A 22,340-nucleotide genomic window follows, 5' to 3' on the forward strand; every position below is an offset into this window, starting at 1 on the left:
TTTGGATTCTTTAATGAACCTGTAAATAACTTCAGAACAGTGGCATTAAACAACCTTATTGGATTTTCAGACCTCACTATATACATTTTTAGAGAAATTGATGTTTACCGCTGTGACTTAAATGCTAATGCATGAGAGGCTCAAACTGCTCTGCTGGATAGAGCTTTAACAGGTTGGTTAGCAGGCTTTGGTTTGATTGGTTGGCTCAGAAGACCTAAGACACGCAAACTGCGATCCAGCCTTCATTTCCATGCACTCAATACATATTTTTTAAAGGTCCCATGTCATTCTACTAATCATAATTCCATTATTGAGGTCTACTAGAATAGATTTACATTGTTCAATGTTCCAAAATCACACTGGTTTTCTCATGCAGCATCTCTGTATAGTATGTGTATTCACTCTCTGTCCTAAACACCTTGTTGATTTTCATTTTAGGTACAGTAGATGCCATGTAATGTCAAATAAGAACAATCTGTGAATGTGCTGCATACTTTAGTTTTAAACCTTTTTTTCCTAACTGTCCATCAGGAGTCTGATGTTACAGGAGTGCAATGATGAATCAGTGGCATACTCTTAGAAAATCATGTTGTGTTAATTGACTCACAATATTTGTGTGACATTTCATCAAGATGGACCTTAAATGGATGGTTCGGATTGTATGTTCTGCAAAATGTGCACCTTAACATGTGCATAACAGGAAATGACTTCACACGGTGAGGTAGGGGATTTATTCATTTAATTTATTAAGATGCTACATAGTCCAACCAGGTTGGGTCTTTTTTATACACCAGAGACTACTTGAACTAGTAATATTAATCTTCTTCTCAGATAGACTTATTTATTTATTTATATACATACAAAACAGTTTGCCGACTGCTTACATTGATCACGGTGATGGTCAGAGACTCCAGGTCAGTGTAGTGTGTTTTACAACCGGGCCTGGATCAATTAGTATTGACACGTAATTGTTATTGTTTGTTTGATCCTAACTGGAGTACCAGGGGTTACTGCGTCAAAGCAGGATGGTGCTTAATAATATAATTCAAATGACAGTATATTATGGTACTGTAAAATGTTCTGAAACTCCAACCAGGATTCAATGAACAAGAAGAATGATCTGTCAGTACTATATGACCCAGGTCTGATAACCCCAGATGGGACTGTAGATCAGGTCTGTCTGTCTGTCTGCCCTCCCTCTAAGCAGCAAGTAATCCTCAACCCAACAACTATACAGAGATACAGTAGAAACACAAGCTCATGTATATTTTAACCTTTTACTTCACAATCATATCCATCATATCCCCCTCCACCTAAAATGAAAATATGGTGGTGTTATGTATTTTTCTTTCACTTAAAGAAAGGGTAATGCATTCTGAATCTCATGTGGATACAGAGGGAAAACAATATGAACAACGGCTCTTTATTTCTTCTACACTCACTCTCCATTGTCTTTTCCCCCCTCATGCAAATTTGGAGATGAAACTATTTGAGCGTATGTTTCGGTTTATTTTTGACCAAGACATAACCATCGGCTCTAGAACAGTACAATGTCATCATGTGGTCGCCTCAAGGATATAAGCTAGGATGTATGCCCCCCCCTTCCTCTGGCTTGAGAAGAAAATCAAATGTTATGCTGCAGGAAGATCAAAGGAGGGACACTCTTAATCTTAGTGCATTAAAATATGAATATGACTTCAAATGCAGTGAGGGTATAACATTAATAAGCAACGGATCAATGCTGAACAAACACCAACAAACTAAACACAGGCCTGCAGTGGAGTGGAAAGAAAATCACACAAAAATCACCAGCAGCAAAGAAACTGGAAACACTCAGTTGATCTCTGACATACATTTGCCCCAAACAAAACAGAAAGTCAACAAATGTATGGCTCAGTAGGAAAATGTGAGAAAACAAAAAGAGCTGGAAAAGACCAAGGTCTCTTTGAGAGGACACTGAAACAGGACCTTGGTGTTGTTGATGCTGTAAGGGCAACACATAACAGTCACATGCACCTCCTGTCCACTCTTATTATACGTATGCATGCTTTCTCTGTGTGTGTGTGTATTTCTATATATATATATATATATATATTTATGTTTATGTACTGTATATACCTTTGTCTTGGCCTGAGAAAAACTTGCCCAAATAGGTTACAAGGCAAGCCGTTTATCTGTTTAACATGTACAGAAATCGTTCTACAAATCTGGAGTTCATCTTTGTAGCTGCAATATCCTTAAAAGCTTTCACCCTAACAACAAAATAATTACTTAAAATCATAAAAATCCAACAAAGACAGAAAGAAACTCTGAAAATGAAGTTGTGCAAACCTACAGCCAAATTACATATTATAATCACCATTATAAAAGCAATTCAATTAGATTCAAAAAGTCCAGATGCAACACTCTGTGTGTGAACGCATGCAATCAAACATCCCCCCTTCTGACAACTGGGGGTGCGGTGAGCAGTGAGTGACAGTCAACGGGTATAAAGTCAGAGTGAAAATAATAAACAACACGAGGAAAGAAAATACGAATAGTGTTCACTGATCAAAGTTGTTCGACAATCAAAGACGAGCCGATTTGACAAAGCCTGTGATTGCAGGAGTCAGTTTGATAGCCCTGTGTGTGGATCATTCCTCTGGAAAATCCCTTCCTTAAAGGAGTTTTAGCTGGAAGGGATACCTGGATATAGTGTGTGTGTGTGTGTGTGTGTGTGTGTGTGTGTGTGTGTGTGTGTGTGTGTGTGTGTGTGTGTGTGTGTGTGTGTGTGTGTGTGTGTGTGTGTGTGTGTGTGTGTGTGTGTGTGTGTGTGTGTGTGTGTGTGTGTGTGGGGCGTTTACGTATACATACACATCGGCTCTGGCCTCCATCATTTAGAAAAAGAAACAACAAAAAATGACATTCACACACTTTCAAACTTACTCAGTCGCAGCAACACTACCTCGCCGGTGTTAGAAAACTGGTCTTGATCACTTGCATTAAATCATGTTTCCATTACTCCCCCCCCCACAGTCATCTGTATACATGAAACTTTGGGAAAGAGGGCCAGAATGACTATGTGATGTTTACATAGAGGCAAGACCTGTAACAGTTGGTTTGTTCTTTAGATGATGAATGGTTTTTTTCTTCTTTATTTTCTCATACATTACCTTTTAAAATGTTACATAAATGAGACTGAATCAAAACTAGTACCACCCCCCACCCAGTGGATATGGCATTTCTGATCCAAAATCCCAGATCCCGTGTTTGATTTCTTCCCCCTGAAAGCATGCTGCGGCCCGACCGAACTGCTGCCATCTACAAGACCAACTTGCCCACGATGACGCCCACCACAAAGAAGAGCACGATGAGGGCCATTGTGCGGGCGCTCAACCCCTCGTCTTTCTTCATGCCAATTGAGGTGTGCTGAGATGACATCACGTTACTCTTCCTCATCCGCAGACCATCGTCCTCCTGAAACAGGAAGAAAAAAAGCAAGCGGAGTAAGCGGGATTGTAAACTAAAGCCACAATAAGAAGTGAAACATATTGTCATGATATGAAACTAAATAAAAAGAATATCCTTTCAGTATTAATAACGATATTGCCTGGCCATTCCAATGTTTGTGTTTTTAGCTAAAAAACTTCCCTATCACTAAAAAGGAGATGGCATTAATTTCCATCAACCTAATAGCAATGGCTTCACAATAACCACAATTGTTTTTATTCTGTTGTCTAGTCTTGTAGGTCTGGAAAAATGTTCTTCCTAGTGTCGTAGTAAAGAGTATACAAGTTGATTGCTAAATCTAAGATTTTAGCATTATGGCCATTAAAAGTAAACAGTTCTCTAAAAATGTATTTTTCAATGTTCCGGATTTATATATGACTCTCATAAAAACACTAAACTGGTCTAAAATTAAAACAGAATAAATAAAAACTTAAAATGAAACTAAACTATAACGATCAAAACAATCTGAAAATAAATAGTGATTAAAAATTAGATTAATAATAACTATATAAATAAAAGAAGAGGGAGAAGCGTGGTAGGAATGACGAGGTGAAGAAGAGAAAAGATGACATGTTTAAGAGGGACGGCCATCTTCTCGATCACTCAATTAGATTAAAAAAAGTATTTATTTACAAGCTCAAAGAAATAGGATCTGCTTAAATCTTCATCTGACACAATCCCCAGAGGTCTGCAGAAGGCGCCAGGCTTTAACACACTTCATTTCCCTGCAGCGGGTGGGGGGGGGGGGCTCTCTGTTAGTATAATCTCAGCCACAGGAGCTGCCAACAGTCGTTCTGCCTCTGGCAAGAACCTAAAGGGAAGGAGGTGGCAGAGTGTGTGTGTGTGTATGACTTATTTTGAACTAAACCTTAACAAATCTCAATTTTAAACCCATACTTCACTGATTTGTTTCACGTTGTGATTGATGGCGAACTCATTGATTTGCAAAATTGCCTTTGTGGAGCTTTAGCGCCTGAGGTCTGCCACTGATTATAGATCTGAGCAGTTACGCTTCACTCTAACCTCAATCTGGAGTTACTGTCTCGATTCAAAGAAACACAGCAAAGGGTGGAGGGACACCCCGACCTCATTTTGGAACCACCACTCTGTGTGAATCAAGTTTCCACTTAATTTTCTTATCTTGAATGGGAAGATCAATCAGTATAAAAAAAGAAATAACCAAATGTGAGTCTGGATGTTCAGTCAGGGCTGAAATCGAATAGTCCATTTAGCTTAGGAACCTTCCTAACGGAGTGAAATGACCCGAAGTCCCTCAGTGACAGCCATGATAAGTGCCGTTCGAATTCTCTAGATGATAGGAAAGGAGGTTTCAAACTTCCTTTATAACCTCCTTTAGCTTAGGAACCACTGGACCTCCCTTGACGAAAGGAGAGGAGAAAATGCTGCCCCACAATGCCTTGCAGCCGCAGCATTTACCGTCTCACAACAGTCGGCCGTTCACAGAAACAACCGATTATGAACGAGAAATGATATCATGAAAGTTACGGTGCTTATTAAGCATTTTAAAACGTATGTGGTAAGTTGCCAAAGTGCTTTGTTTTGAACGTTCATCAGTATTATAATCAAAAAGAGAAATATGAACGTTAGTTTTTACTGAAATTATCAAATAAAGTCAACATCTCTCAGTCTTTACTGAGCTGTGTGGGGTTTGTTCAACTTTTAAAAGATGTTTGAATGGTGATATACACAGTGATAGATGTTAAGGACTAACGTTTATAATAAATACATTTGTATTGATTTTAAGATCTTTTCATACAATCATACGTATTGGGATCATTTGTATTAATGTGGACCGGAGGGAGAGGGTGACGAGCATAAGTTTCACTTTCCTTTTTTATTTCAATTCCAACTTTGGTCATGAAGAATATGTTTCTCTGTTGTCCACGTTCATAAAGCATAAAGCAACAGCATCAGAGCACGGTGCAGAGTCTCTAGATGAGTTTACAGTAGTCCCTCGTTCTTATTAAACATCCATGTTGTAGTCCGCTATAGAAAACTGTAGTTTCCATAGTTTCCCCACAGCAGCAGACGCACATTCATGACGTCCACTGGCGCATCATAAACACGTTGGATAGTGAAAGTTCATTCGGATTCTCTAAAGTACCGCGGTCTCTTCTCCTAAGTCCTTTTGAATTCTCCTATCCACTATCTCTTAACCCCGTGATGTTTCACTCAGAGGTCAAGGAATAGACGATAGGGTTAGAATTTAGGAGCTGATTTTTGGATTATCCGACCGCAACCCAAGTCATGCTAATTCTGGAGATTGAGATGAAAGAGATTTGATTGTTTTGCTCATTTAGTGAATTATCACTTTCTCTCTGTATTTGAATTAAGACTGAAAAAGAATAGGCAACTTGGTTTGAACTATACCTTCATCGTACAACATATTCAAGGTGAAACAAATGGCTGATTATACTTTTTATATCAAGTCCTATTATTTTCAGTTATAGCATCTTAAGTGTGAATATTTATTGTTTTTCTTGGACTTTTATGATATGACACTAGATATCTTTGAGTTTTGGACTGTTAGTCAAACAGAAACATTTAAACATGGCAATTTCTATGGGACTTTACAATAAGCAATTTTCCCTTTTCTTCTATTATTAGACCAAAGTTACTTGATTAATCATGAACATAATCAGCAGACTTTATATATTATAACATCTGATGAACATTTGATGTGTTGATTAATACAGTAACTAATATCTATTAACCTCTACAGTATCCAAATATGCCCAGTTAATATATTCCATGCTTGTTTTCTTTTTTGGTTAAATGTACTAACTTAAAAATAAATCTATAAATGTATCTGAATGCGCATCAAGTGTTTAAAATAAGTAGAATCTCTGCTAAACCTTGTGAAATATTAAGCGTGTGATTTAAACACTGGAGCAGATGACTAAATGATCAACAACATCATAGGTCAGCTTCTGTAATTATTTCAATAAGGTTGCAACTTCGGTTTGAAAAAAATGTAATCACCAGTTCACCAGGGCAGGTATTACCTGACAGTCTACTTTAATCAGAAGTTAGTATAAAGTTTGTATTGATTGGATGGATTGTGTCATTAATAGTCTACCACCTCAGCTAATGCCCTTAACAAAAAGGAATCATCTTTGAGACTGAGGCTGCAGCGATGCCTTTGTCTTTACTGTTGTGAAAAAAACTAAAATGCTGAACGACTGTTGTCCAGAGGCCTGTACTACGAAGCCAGTTCAACAGACCCTGGATATGATTGAGTTACCCGGCTTACCTAATCCAAAACAAACGCGCTCTCGCTAAGCGGTCCTACGACGCTGGTTATCAACTCGGTAACTCAAGCCAGGGTTTCTCTGTCCGGCTGAGTGCGCATTCACATGAAAGGGGCGGGGTTAGCAACATTTGACCAATCACAAACATGGAGAAGCGTACTGACAGTGCAGCGTCATATTTCCTGAATGAAAAGTCAACTATAATATTAGACATATGAAGAAGTTAAACTTTAAACATCCATGACTTTATCCAGGATACAAGCCACATAGCTGCAGCTGCAAGGTGAATACAGCTGGTAAAAGAAAAAGTGTTTGAATGCGTACATTAACAGGTTTATGATATCACTGACACGAGTGGATCCGACTCTAATTACATTTGACTCGAGTGTTTCGTCAACTTAATGTGTTGCTTAAAATAATACTTCTATACAGTATGTGACACTGAGTGTTGCACAGCCAGATACGGCTCAAGAAGCTGACTCAGATAAGGAAATATATGATACATTATGATGTGATGTGATATGAATGATAATGGGACACATCGACGTCTGCACTCACAGTGCCGCGGACTGTACGTAATGTTACTTTGATCCGGTTACTTATGTTGTGGCAGATATTTAAGTAAGCTTTCTTAACGCTAATGTTATAATAGTCAGATTGCTCTGAAGATGGGAGGTGATATTCTATTCATTTTCACGTTCACACAGTCAGTTGATTTTGGCCGGCTGTCTTTCCTGCAACGGCAGTTCTTATTCATAACACTCCGTTCGATGTCTCACTATGGGATGCGCCTCATCGCGGAGCAAACAGAAGCATCAATCTCATTACGCCAATCCTGATTGGCTGGTGATCTTGACGTCAGCGTCAGGGAATTCACCCCCTATAAGTAGCTTGCGCCACGACGCATGCGTCATTCAAACACCTCTTCTCGCTTCAGAGCACATCTCTATAGTAGCCGGACAAGCTTAACGGTCCACAGACTGAACCCACTTTTTCTCTCAACGATGTACCTGTTACGAGTCGGTCCTCTCCACGCCACGAGGCGAACAAGATGGACGCCTCTCCCCCTCACACCAGAGGAGTCAGGGACTCGGAGGCTCGGTCATGCGGCTGCGGGTTGAAGATAGCAGGCACAGACTCACACCAGGTCTGCTCGTCCTGCCTCGGGCTGGAACACGCCCAGGAGGCTATCGACAACCCCGGCTCGTGCGGGCATTGTGCCCGTTTCACCCGAAAGAGCCTCCACCGACGGCTAGCATACCAAGCTAGCTTGTTGGAACAGGACTCCCTCATGTCCACTGATTCGCCGTTTGGCAATCAAGACACAGGGGCGTCCGCCGCAGAGACTGAGCCCCTCACTGTGTCGGTCTGGGGCTCACTAACAGCGGCAGCTGCGGTCCGGGATCCCACGCCGTGTCAGGCCGGGACCCGGTGGCGGCAAGAGACGCGGGAACGGAGCCCCACGCCTCACCAGGCGGGAGCTCCCGGCGAGACCTCACCATGGTCTCGCCCGCAGAGGCTCGGCCTGCTCCGCATACCGCCGATGGAACTGCTGGTGGCAGCCCAACTCCTACCGAGGATGAGCCCGTCACCAAGCAGGAACCCCACGCTGCCAGCGAAGCTGGACCGTTTCCAGTCGACCATGACTGAACGGTCCTACAGAGCCGCAGCGTTGTCCGCCAGGGCTCTGAACGTTTCCTCACTGCTAACCGCATACCAAGCGGAGCTCTGTGAGGATATGTTGAGTAATCCTGGACCGGCCGTTCTGGATGAGTTGGCCGGGGTCACAGACTTTTGTCTCCGTGTCCAACGCTGCGCCGTCCAGGCCACGGGCAAAACAATGGGGATCATGGTGGTGCAGGAAAGAGCTAGATGGCTCAACCTCACCAACCTCCCAGACCGGGAAAAGGAGGATGTGCTTGACATGCCCATCGTTCCCGAGGGGATTTTCGGCTCCGCTCTTGCCTCCATGCAGAGGAGATGCGAGTCGAAAAAGAAGGAGGACGAGGCCCTCTACCTCTGCCTCCCTCGAAGGGCCCAGCCGCTGCCTTCGCAGCGGCAGCCCTTCGTCCAAGCTGCTCCGAACCCTGCTCGGTTCAAAATACCGAAAACGCAGAGGTCGCAGTCCGCCCCGAGTCCCCAGCCCAGGCAGGGGACGAGGGCGAGCTGGCCTAGAAAATCTCCGGTTCCGGCTGCAGCCCAGGCGCAGCCAACCCAGAATTTCGGCCAGCAGTCGAGGAAGAAGAAGCGAGCGGCGTGACAGCCCCTCCTTCTCCCCTCTGTGACAGAGCTGGAAGTCTACGGTTCCCCAGCTTTAAATGTGTTCCCGCCGCCTCGAGAGATGCCTCAACACCATCCTCAAGTCCGCATAAACACATGTCACACACTTATTGATTTTTCTGTCATAAAACATTTTCCGCTCCAGGCTTCGAGCCAAGGGCGCAGCTCGAAAAAATGAAAAGAAAAACAATAAACAGTCCGTCAACTGTTCCCCTTCTGAGAGCAGCTACGGCCTCTCTCAAAGGGCGGACAATTGACGGGTCTGTGAAGGCACCACCGTCACGCGCATGCGCAGTGCCGGCTGGACTTGTAAAGGTACCACCGTCACGCGCATGCGCAGTGCCGGCTGGGGTCGTGAAGGCACCACCGTCACGCACATGCGCAGTGCCGGCTGGAGCTGTAAAGGCACCACCGTCACGCGCATGCGCAGTGCCGGCTGGGGTCATGAAGGCACCACCGTCACGCGCATGTGCAGTGCCGGCTGGAGCTGTAAAGGCACCACCGTCACGTGCATGCGCAGTGCCGGCTGGAGCTGTAAAGGCACCACCGTCACGCGCATGCGCTGTGTCGGTGGGGATTGTCGAAATGGGGCACCACAGTGCTCAGACACTGGAGGGCCCCATAACACAACAAATAGAGACTCAGAGGGGAAGAGACGTGACATCTCAGCTGGCTCTAAGGAGCATACAGCGGGAGATGCTCACGACATCTGCTTGGGTTTCTCAAGACAGTTACACGGAGCTACAGACTCCAAGTCACCGTCACCCCCCCTCGCTTCTCGGGCATTCTGCATTCGCAGGCCCGAGGAGAGTCAGCCCATATTCTGGAGAGAGAGATTCTCTCACTCCTAGAAAAGAGGGCTATATCTATTGTACCCGCCGAGCAGAGTCAGGGCGGCTTCTATTCCAAGTACTTCCTCGTTCCCAAACGGGGAGGGAACGGAATTCGGCCAATACTTGATTTGAGGGCTCTGAACAAATATCTAAAAATATATAAGTTCAGAATGCTCACTCACACATCTCTGCTGCGGCTCGTGCGACAAGACGACTGGTTTACATCAGTCGACCTGAAAGATGCGTACATCCCAGTATATTACCCACACAGGAAATATCTGAGATTCGCATTTTAGGGGATCTGTTATGAATACAGAGTACTCCCCTTCGGTCTGTCTCTCAGTCCAAGGGTGTTTGTACGATGTACGGAAGCCGCGATAACCCTGTTAAGACAACAGGGTATTCGCCTGGCGACCTACCTGGCTGCTTCTCGCACAGTCGGAGCAGGAGGCTGTTACGCAGACAAATGTCCTCGTAAAGCACCTGCTCAACCTGGGTTTCATAATAAACACAGAGAAGAGCATGTTGTGCCCCGCGCAGACTATACTCTTCCTGGGTTTACGCCTGAACTCGGTGCCCTTTTCAGCTCGCTTGTCAGCGGAAAGAGTGAAAGCTTTCAGAGCTTGTCTCGCTCTTTTCCAGCTGCGCAAACATGTTCTCTTCAGATCATGCCTGCGATTGCTGGGGCTCATGGCGTCAGCCATCCCGGTCGTACGACTGGGACGCTTACACATGAGGGAGTTTCAGCGCTGGGTGGCCGCCCTAAAACTAAAACTAAGCCATGGCGCGCGGAGAGTTATGGTTACTGTGAAATGCGTAATGGCACTGCGCCACTGGCTGCACCCGACTTTTCTAGTACGAGGTGTGCCTATGGGTGCTGTCCTTTCACGGAAAGTGGTCACCACGGACGCATGTCTGACAGGTTGGGGAGGTATTTATGAAGGTCGCCCGGTGAGGGGTCTCTGGAGCAGAGACCTCCAGCGGGCGCACATAAATTACCTGGAGCTTTTAGCGGTGTTTCTCACCCTAAAACGCTTTCTGCCTTTCCTCAGGGGACCTCACGTCCTCGTGAGGACAGACAATACGACCACAATATCGTATATTAACCGCCAAGGGGGTTTGCGTTCTCTCCAGTTACACACACTGGCGCGCAAACTGATCCTATGGAGCGGTAGACGTCTCCTCTCTCTGAGAGCGACGCACGTACCGGGAGTGATGAACCTCGGGGCAGATCTACTGTCCAGAGGTATACCACTTTATGCAGACTGGACTCTACATCCAAGGATTGTGAGCCAGCTGTGGGTGCGTTACGGCAGAGCCGCGGTGGATATGTTCGCATCGAAAGACAACGCTCAGTGTCAGCTGTTCTTTTCGATGCGCGATCTAAATGCACCGTTAGGCGTGGATGCACTCGCGCACGATTGGCCCCCGGGCCTTCTGTACGCGGTCCCACCCCTGGCTCTGATACCCCCAACTCTGGCCAGAGTGAGAGAGCAACGCCACACACTTATCCTGATAGCTCCGCACTGGCCAGCTATGTACTGGCCAGCGGAGATATATCAGCTGCTATGCGGGCAGCCATGGCAGCTCCCACTACGCAGGGACATACTGTCCCAAGCGGGGGGGGCGATCTTTCACCCACACCCACAGCACTTGGCTCTATGGGCCTGGCCCGTGAGTGGTACAATCTGAATACAGTGTGACATGAAGCTGACCCTGGCAGCTGCCAAGCGAGCCAGTGGCACTCATGCGCTATCTTAGTCTTTATGCACTCAGTTCGCCCCAGGGCAAACAGAGTGTGGTTGAAGCCCAACCCTACCTTTATCTTAAGGCGGTTGGTTCAGGTACCACATTTGACATTGAGGCATCCTCCCCGCCACTGTATTCCTCCGGGGAACAGCGGCCGGATTTGCCGAGTCCAGCCCGTGCTTTACGCACGTACAGGGACAGATCAAGGGTGCTTCGTCATAATGACCAACCCCTTGTGTCCTGGGCTAACCCTTATAAGGGCAAGCCTGTTACTAAGCAACGGCTCTCCCACTGGTTTGTGGAAGCAATTGCTTTGGGGCTCATACGAGTCAGAGTTCGCAGGCACCCTCGGGTCCGCGACCTCTTTCGACTCAGGGTCTGGCTGCATCCTGGGCTCTGTCCAGGATGTCTCCCATCAAAGACATTGGTGCAGCGGCGAGCTGGTCCTCACCGCTCACTTTTGTCTGGCTCTTAACAGGCTGGACGTTCTGCTCCCAGTGTGACTCAAGCAGTGCTGGGCACCTGGTTGAGTCAGAGCTCTACCTGTTAAGTTCTGGTTGGTTTGGTGATTTTCGAGATAAGCTCGTCTGACAATACGGGAGCTACAATTTCCCATAGTGAGACATCGAACGGAGTGTTATGAATGAGAACTATAGGTTACTTGCGTAACCCCAGTTCTCAGAGTAACATGAAGTGAGATGTCTCACCAGACGGCCCTCCTTGCTATGGTGAAGCGAGAAGAGGTGCTTATTTTGAATGACGCATGCGTCGTGGCGCAAGCTACTTATAGGGGGTGAATTCCCTGACGCTGACGTCAAGATCACCATCCAATCAGGATTGCAGTAATGAGATTGATGCTTCTGTTTGCTCCGCGATGAGGCGCATCCCATAGTGAGACATCTCACTTCATGTTACTCTGAGAACTGGGGTTACGTAAGTGACCTATAGTTTTTCTGTATTTCCTCTATCCTGTAATATGACTTGATCGCTTTAAACTCCGCACACTGAGCTCTGATTGGTCAGCAGGCAGTGCTTTCACTGAGTTGATCTCTTAATAATAATAATAATAATAATAATAATAATGGGTTCCATTTATAAAGCACTTTCAAATCCCGAAGTGCTACAAGTAGTGAGCATGAACAGTATAAATAAACATTACACAACACGGTAGAAATTAATTAAATAAATAAAAGGGTGATAAAAAGGTCTAGTCAAAGGCTCTTTTGAAGAGATGGGTTTTGAGGCCTTTTTTAAAAGCCTCCACGGTCTGTGGTGCTCTCATTTGGTCGGGGAGAGCATTCCACAGACTGGGAGCAGCCGAGCAGGAACCTAACCTGCTCCGGAGCAGGTTAGCCGCTCAGCATAAGTTACCATGGAGATCTAGCCCGCTAAGAAGTGAACCAGCGTCGTAGGAGCGGCAACACAGAGTTTTCCATGAAGTTAGCCGGCTAAGAGAAAATCCGGCTTCGTAGTATAGGCCTTCGGAGTCATCTCACTCACCCTGATCTGTTTGTTTTCTTCCCGTAGCCTCTGAGCCTCCATCTGCAGCCTCTTGCACTCCTCCATGATCTTCTTTACCTCCCCGTCATCGAAGGTGGAGCTCATTGATTTTGGGGGCAGCGTGGAGGAGTCCGACTTCAGCAAGCTGGACGACATCATCTTGTTGGACTCCATGTCATGCTGTAAGTGAGTTAACAGGGCGACAACATATAACGCAATAAGTTCTCTGTTTGCTGATACAATTCTGACCATTGACTTGGCTGGCACTCGGGTGAAACGTTATATTTTTATTTGGAGACTTGCAGACTCACAGAGCCTCGTTTCTAGCTGCCTAGCACCATGTTTGTGGGAGAGTTCACCCAGGGGTGCCTTTCATAAGTGGATCAAGCTGTTTTCTATCAGCAATATCTCCGTCTGAGGGACTCTGTGGTGCTGACTGGGAGCAATGTGTATGTATCGCACAGCTCAAAATGAATTGAAAACAACCACCATGGACTCAGCTCATATCGTGAAGAGGTAATGTATCTACAGCTGTGTGGGGTCCGATTGAATCACAACAATAATAAACTACATGTGAGAATGAACAAAGTGAAGATTAATGCTGAAACATAAACAAAGTTGAGAAAATAACAAAATATAGAAGAAGAAGACAGTCGGTCAGTCTTAGAGTTTTCAAAGAAGAGGAGAGGTGAAGGCCGAGATGGGACAGGATAAAGAAAGAGAAAGCAGTAAATAGGTGGGGAGCAGGAAAACAACAATAAACATCAGAGGATTAGGAACAAGCATAGAAATGCACTCTACAGAAATAAGCAGTAAAGATGCAACAATGTGTTAGGTTTGCTGAACACCAGCAGCTTGATAGAAATTGAATAACATATTTTATTATATCTTTTATATTTTAATCAATATTTTTTCTCATAAAAACAAAAAGAAATTTTGAAAATCTTTATTTTGTGTCCAATGTTGTAGGATTTATTTAGTTAGCAGCTGTGTAATATGTTGGGTAATATACAAGGAGCCAGTCAAAAATAAACTCCTCCTAGACAATATTAACTTGCTGTACATTCTCACTGCTTGTGGTACTAATGTGACGCATCACTCCCTGTAGTGTCTCTGATCTGTGATCTGCAGTGACAACCAGAGCTGACGTGGTGAGGCGAGGAGAGGAGAGGAGTGGTGTCACGGCATGTACTTACTGTTTTTTCATTCTCCACTGGCATGTCAAAAACACATCTCAGCTTGGAGTCCATCAGCTCATCTGGCTTAGCCTCCTTCCACTGAGGAGAGAGAGGACCAAAGATAAAGAAAAAGTCAACCAATTAATCATTTATATGTGATCAAGACCAAAGGGACCATTTGTAACAGACTGCTGATAATGGCTCTTTGCAGCAGAACAACAACTTAGATAACAACCCTCGTAGTTTTTGGCTATGTTGACATATTAAACATTCTTTCAAAATGCCTTGATTTTGAACTTACAAATAAGGTATCTGCACTGTATGGCTCTATTATATATAATATGGCATCAAATGTTTAATAACCAACATTCCTTTTTCTTTCGTTAAATTAAATTCATGTATTTCATTGATTGATCCAGTGTCTGTTTTTTGCAATATACATTTGAAGCATTTGCAAACACTGAAGTTAGTAAAAGGAAAATGATGGTGAAACGTGATTGTAGGAAGAAGATGCACTCACCACTCCCTCCATGTCGGTCATGTCAGGAGGTGCTAGCACGGACTGCACCATGAACTTGTGTTTGCTCTTCTCATTGGGATCATAGTCAAAAGGCTGCAGCATAACTGAAATTACAAAAGGATAGTCAAGGTCACTTATGATCCTATTATAAAGCCCCTTATTTTACATGACTTCACATGACAACATGTTAAGATGACGTATTAACAGCAAGTGCCCACATCCTTTTTTCAGTCATTTCATTGTTGTTATGAATCCTTCAGTTGTTTCCCTTTTTGTCAATCTCATTCTGACCTACCATTCTCAGTAAACTGAGGAGAATGTGTCTTGTTAGTATCACTTCAACTGGGGCAGACAAGCAGGAATACAATTCAAGTTGTGAGTTAAAATCTGCCGCCCCAAATACAAAACGAACTCCAGCGTATAAGCCGATACTGTTCTTTGTCAGCAACTTTCCATTTCTCTCCCTTTCTCAACTCTGCGTCCACTCCTTGGATTAAATAGGAATTAGTGAGTATCAAATACCCATGTGTTTGTCAAAAAGAAACTAGGTCCTCCACGTCTTCAAGGCTTGCTCGGAAAAAGCGGTGGAGATGATTTATTTCTAAGTTTGTGTTACCATGACGGCGAAACACTGACGAAACTGTGAATACCCCGGGGGGTAATCTTTTCAACAGCTTCCAACCCTGTCTGTTTCTTTCTCAACATTACATATCGCTCTAACAAAAAGCAGGTGTGGGGTTGGAATAGGACTTCAGCCCATCCCCACATTAGTCCTCCCAGTGAGTGGTGTGTTATTTGATTTCCTTCCAATGACCAAGAAGGTATTTCAAAGCTGCAACGATGATTTACAATGATCACTTTCTTATGTCAGTATTCAAGTAAAGGTTGGAAGTGCAGAGGAGCATGAAAAGAGCTATTGATGGATGATCTTTCTCTCCTTTGACTTTTTAAACGAGGGTGTAATTGAATGGCATATTTTGACATCAGTACCAACTATATCTACAACGTCTGCGTGATTCTTTGGCTTCCATAAGAAACAAATGACCTCCTAATTTCATGGCCGGCGTAGCCATCAGGATGGTTTTCAAATATGGCACATGCCAATGTTCCCTAGAGTGGAAACCTCAGAGATGTAGTGCACCATTACAGCAATCAGAGCAGTTCAATATCGCAAACCAGAAACAGACGGCATGAACAGATTGAGAACGTCCTGTTTCAGTCAGACCCAATTTGCACGGCCATCCACCTCAGGTCCAAGGGGACGCCACGAGAGAATGGAGGCAGGAAGGCATGTAAGTTCTTTGAGCAACAGTGGATAACGTTTAAATGTAAGTTCCCCCAGAGCCAAAGCCTGAGATGGAAAGAGCCCTGCCACAGAGGAGGAAAGAAAACAATTAAATCATCTTTAATAAGCAGCCTTTGAACACATATTTAATAAAAAGCTACTTCTGCTAATGACATGATTTAGCATTCTTTCACACTGGGCAATCATTTATAAAACTCACAGAGGCTAATTGTGTTTAACACGGTCAAGCAGGATGGCAATCGCCTGCCTGCTTGTTGATGATAAATGGAACCATTAAAGGGGTGAGGGAGGGGGGCAAAACAACTTTTCTTTCCTGTCACTAATTATATTGTGTCCCTTGAGACTTGATGCTCAAACGGAAAAGCACTAAACATATACCTTGAAGTGATTACAGAGGTCCACCCATGGAACATAATGAATATAGGGTCTGCACAAACAAATTGTCTTTTTTCATTATCAATGCATTTCAGAAAATATTTGAAATGTATCTTTCAATGTTTTGTTTTAACCATCAAACAGTGAACACCTAAATATATTACATTTATAATTAAATGAAAAATTAGAAAAAGCAACTAATATTTTAAAGGGAATACAAAAATGTAGTATAATAAACAGGTTGAGTAAATGATACACACATTTTCTCTTTGAGGTAAAGTATTCCTTTAAGAAGCTAGAAGTATTTCAATGTTTTAATGACATTTAACCAACAGATTAATTGATTGATAAACAAAGTGTTTCAGTTCTACTCTATAGCTTTGTTAGTGACAAAATGCATGGCTACAACCCATACAAAACCATGAATTTGTGACACGATTTTTCCTCAACACAAGAAACTTGACAGGAGAATGTGCCGTACATTTCCATTTCCAAGCATTATGTCACTCAGTTTCAATAAAAGCATACAACATGAGACCTCATTTCATTTCCATGACCTATTTAAGGTGAATTCTCAGCATCATAAGAAAACCTAAACTGTGTTTGACATTAGAACAAAAATAAAGAAACTTGCCAAAAACAAAAGATGAGCGAATCTGTTTGAAAACCAAAACATGGAACTCATCAACAACTGAAAAACTAGATGAGAGGTTACGTTACATCATGATACATGACACCATACGGCTCATTGTTACTTACAGTCTATAGGGGTTACACCCTGAGCTATAACAATAGTAACCTTTTCACACCAATTCAGAGAAGCCTTAATCGTAAAAAGCGAACTCCCAGTCTACTTTGTTCAATATTACTCAACACAAAAACCTGGTCAAAGATCAGCAGACCTACGGAGACAGTATAGCGTGGGAATGAGGAAGAGAGTGAAGTCGACCACTGTTGTTGGGGTACAGGCCTTGAGGGAAAACTCACCAGGATGTAAGAGCTAACTCATATTCAGGCTTCTCAGGGTAGCAGGATCTCACACTTCTGGTTTGGCTCTCCTGGGTCCATCTAATTCAATTTAATTCAAAAGGGGAAATAATACAACCTACCGTATATACTGTAGCAGCATACCTATTTTAGGGTGCGGAATACAGTCTATGGGAATAGCCCAGGAGTTGACCACATTAATCCACCACACTTTTGCGGGAATCACCACTTATAGGTCAAGTTATAGGAATGTAGCTGGTGGGCAACAAAAAGTGTACAAGGCTTTTAAATATTAGACCTTGTGTTTAACATATTTTAATACATTTTTTATTAATTTGGACATAAATTATGACAGGAGAATCAATGTCTTGCCCCTTCATGACAAAAGCCACACTGAAAATGAGTTTCATGGCAAGCTAATGAAACTGATTCAAAAGGCAACAAAATAATTGTTATTCTTTTATTAAAGTATGTTATTTTTATTTCTGCTTTCCTTGAAATGATAACAAGTCCATACTGTAGCATGTCAGACAAACTCAACTACTGACAGATTCCAAGAAAAAGCTTGATATGTGTGCAGTCATGACTTATTGAAACATTCACGCCACTTTTTTTTCCACTGGATGCTGCTACAAAACACCAATCAGCCTCAGAAACATTCCTGTGGTCATGGCTACGTTGAACATATACAGTTACAGCTGGGTTGAGCTTCAAACGCACCGTGTGGATCCTCAGCTGAGCCAGCAAATGAAACATCTTGGGGTCTGAAGGTAACATGTAGGAGACTATCTTTTCTTTCCAGTGCAAGTGGTTGTCTGTGTAGCATTTGTTAAAAGTGACTGGCCAGATATACGAGACAAACTGGACAGAAACAAGTCACAGATCATATGCAATCCTCTTAAATGGAGAACAAAAACTGATATATATTTGCCTGAATACCTCAATAATGATAGTGTAATGTTATTTTGGGAATGACTATTTGACAACTATTTTCAGCATGTCCTTACAAAAAAACATGTTTTATATCTTATGTTGGAATGATAACCAGCAGTGTTTGTGTCACTCAGTTATAACAGTCCGGTGTTCATTGATGTTTATCAATTCATTTTACGAGCAAAAGAAGAAAGAGCACTTAAATAAGTTGCCCGGTGGAGTTTCCTTGTAAAAAAAGCAAGTTATGTTTGTATACATTGTATGTGTCCTTGAAGTCTAACAAATGAGTTGAATATAGTCCAGTTAAAAAGAGTTGTCAGGTGTCAGCAGGTAAGACATTGAATCTCTTTTAGCTGTCTTATGACAGCATTGACATTTTTTAAAAGAGCAAATTCTGTCCTATTTCCTAATGTCAAGGGACTCATTTGGATTATTTGTTGTTGCAGATAGTCACGTTTTAAGATGCAAGTGATGCTTCAATGCAATTTAATCATAGCAGTCAAACAAACAATGCCAATTGGCACAATGTGATTAAATTGCAGCGGTCTAAGCTCAAAATTGGACCAATGTACACAAGATGCCCTTAAGTAATGAGTTGCCCTTAAAGTAATAGCACAATAGCTTAGCCATTTGGCATCAGACAGAGTATTGCAAATTGAAATACATGTTTATTAGTTTACGAAGGTGTTGGTGCACAGACCTCTTGACTCTAGGTGGCATGGCCCGACATGTGCTGCTTTGGATATCTAAGTCAATTATAATGGAAACTGGAATCCACTCCTAACTTGGTTTGGAGCTGACATCAGAATCAGGGGTGTTATTATAAACCTGGGCTTTCCATCAAAGTAACTTAATGTTAGTTCAATTTCAAAGCAAACAATGCCTGCAAGATACGAACCCACAGCGGCTTGTTATCCTGTTAAGCACACAGCTTACTGATTTCTCCCTGAAGACAGACTGGACATAAAGAGGTTACAGACCGTAGCCTTAATGTTTGCCTAATAGAGACACAATACTTAGAAATGTAATCTCCTTTTGGGACTCAAATCTGTGACCTTTCTCAACCCTAATAAGAGTGAAAAATGAAGGTATCCGACGGAGCGGACTGGGCTGATTTGTCGCCCACTGCTGACTGGAGGCCCTGGTGTCTCGGTTCGCAGTTGTTGACACCAGAGGAGAGGTTGTAAAATGAGTCTGTGGCTGTAAATGGCAGAGGTGGCACAGTGTGGAAACACTAGACTGTACCTGTCTCCCTCAGAGAGCACGGCTGGGAATGAGGCCTGCCAGGCGGGGGGTGGGGGTGTACTGGGTAACGGGAGAGGACCAGTGTGTTTAGAAAAAACATGCAAGCGCATTCAGGATACTTGAGATAAAATAGTTTGCATTCCTTGTCACAGAAGCTTTGTTTTTAAAATCAAGATATAAATAAAAACAGTTTTTTACAGAGTTGTTGACATTTAGATGGCTTGAAGTCTGTAGCAACTAGAGCTACGAAAAATATAATTTCCATATCAATCATGTTTAAAATCTCCACACAGACTCACACTGTACCATATATGCTATGCCTACGTTCTGACCAAGAGTCACACGAAAAAGAGGCATCCAGAAAAAGACTGCACAATCCTCATGTTAGCGGAGCTGTAGCCACAAATTGTGTCATAAGACTTAAAAAACACCCTTTTAAAACAGTCAAGTAATTTGTCTTGAGATACACTTAACATTTCCGCTACAGTAGCAGCTATATGCTTGTTGATAATCAGAATTGATTGGCCCCTTCTCATTCCTACTTCATCAATCATTACCTGAGACGTTGATTGATGTGCCTGCATCGAGGATTCCGCTGTTCGGCCGCACGCAGTAACGGCGCGGCGCTGTCGTCTTCACCTTGAAACACACATTCCTGTCTGTAGGGTTGGAGAGCTTGAGATTTGTGGTGACCACGTCTGAGAATGGACCTGTGGATAAGATAAGGTGGATATGTCAAAAAACTCTATAGTGATGTTTTCTTTAAGAAGATTATTCAATGTCCTCCAGAGACAAAATGGATCAGAAAAGACCGCTGAAGCCAAAACGTACATCTACACAAGTCACAATAAATGGCAACACATTATAAAGAGTTATGATCCAACACACCACACACATAAATCTCAAAATACTATTTGTCACTTGAATTGCGTGAATGCCAAATTGCTGAAAATAACACATGCCCAGAATAAATCTTTCACCGACATACAAAATCAAACAAGCTCGTAATATGTGTGTGCAGTCGGAGACATCCAAAGCAAATGAGTGTCCCTTAGTCATCAAAAGGCTAATTAATCATCGACCACTGCTGCAAAAAAAGCATATCAAATAAATAAATGAGGAAATAAAACAAGCAAGCTGGGGAACCTCTTTATATACATATAAATATTGATATAAATATAAAAGATCTTTGCCACAACAGAATATATTAGAAAAGTTTGCACAGATTTACACAGATTTAACACAACAGAAAACAAGCTTCTCTAAGCTTTTAAATTAGATCACTGAAATACCATTAGATAAAGCATATTGAAAATATGTGACAAAGCCTAACAAGATGTGACTTCAATTATAGAAAAATTAATCTATTGCGCAGAATATGGACCTTCTGCTACAAATCTCCTTTATGTGACCTGACATTTTAGATAAACAGGGTTTCCCCGCCAATTCAACTAATGCAGCTTTCTAATAAGTTTGACTGGAAGTTGTCCTCAATGCAAATAAAGTCAGTCAAATTCTCAAATGAAAACCCAAAATACAGCGTCTCAGTAACACACACTGATGACAACTGGATTATTGTTAATAAATCACAAATGTAAACTGAGCCATCTGCTTTTTCTTTTCACATTTCTCTCTGGATTGATTTAGACTACTTGATTAACAAAAACAATTCCAGTTTTAATTATTTACCAAAACCGTAACCGAGTAAATGGTGTTTACAAATCTATAGATCAAAGATCTCTGCTACTGCAGCAACATAACCAGAATAGCTGATGCAGTTTGGCATCAAATACATGTAATTAAAGCTATCTTTGTTGATGCAGGTTGCATATCTCTAAAGCTTTCGGAAGACTGAATGCATTAAGCTGAACAGAATGTCAATAACGCAGAAAGCTCTTACAACAAAAGCTACAGCAAAATGAGACTGTGCTAAATCTATGAGGTGAGCTGAGGTTGTGTGAGTTTTTATCCAGACTGCAGCACTTCTTTTTTTAAGGTTTTCACTATACATCACTGTATCAACTACTTGTGCTGTGTTAGAACTGTCTATTCAATTGGCCGATTACATTTTTTTTTCATTCTTTCTTTAACAGCTTAATTCTGTTAGTGTTTGATCATCTATATTTTTATAACATAATACATTGGTTACAGTGAAACAAGGTTTTGTTCAACCTTGAGTAATGTCTAAGGTTGAAGGGGTAGAGAGGAATGAGGACATGAAGGAGGGGAAAGGTGAAAGGGAAAAACAGCAGGTTCACACGGCTGTGTGAAATCACCGAGTTTAGCCCTGCTATTCAGTCAAATACAGGACAGGAATTCTTGAAATTCAGGTGCTGTTTACACGGCAACGAAACGGGTCATATTCGCTACTTTTCTCTTTCGTATAGCCCGTTCGTTCACACGAGGCCGCAATGGAACCGCGGAAACGGACCCCTGAAACGATAACGGGTCCCAAGGTGGGTAGATCTGCGGACGGAACGCTCAGGTGAGCCAAACGGCTCCGTGTGTGCGTCCTATACCTCATTCACACCAACGCAACTCCGGTTCAAGCTCCGTGCTAGAGCTTTTCAGGTTCAGAACCGGTTCTGCGGTTTAGCTCCGGCTCTTTTCACACCGCCCAGAGTCCGACTGGTGCTGCGTCATTGCGTCATCGTTTGCGTCATGATGTAACCG

At 42.8% G+C, this 22,340-nt stretch overlaps 1 protein-coding gene across 1 annotated transcript in view; it reads right to left on the minus strand.

Moving 5' to 3' along the window:
- Nucleotides 1-722: 722 nt before the first annotated feature.
- Nucleotides 723-22,340, minus strand: part of LOC117539571 (vesicle-associated membrane protein-associated protein B-like) — a 30,556-nt gene continuing 8,938 nt past the window's right edge. Inside the window, exons 2-6 of the mRNA XM_034205785.1 lie at nt 20,225-20,377; nt 14,822-14,925; nt 14,320-14,400; nt 13,124-13,303; nt 723-3,456 (exon numbers count right to left, since the gene is read on the minus strand). Of these exons, the coding sequence (XP_034061676.1) occupies nt 3,301-3,456; nt 13,124-13,303; nt 14,320-14,400; nt 14,822-14,925; nt 20,225-20,377 (674 nt within the window). The 3' untranslated portion in view covers nt 723-3,300. The remainder of the gene's footprint in view (nt 3,457-13,123; nt 13,304-14,319; nt 14,401-14,821; nt 14,926-20,224; nt 20,378-22,340) is intronic.

Source organism: Gymnodraco acuticeps, unplaced genomic scaffold, assembly GCF_902827175.1.
Source record: "Gymnodraco acuticeps unplaced genomic scaffold, fGymAcu1.1, whole genome shotgun sequence".
In the NCBI taxonomy this organism is placed as follows: Eukaryota; Metazoa; Chordata; class Actinopteri; order Perciformes; family Bathydraconidae; genus Gymnodraco; species Gymnodraco acuticeps.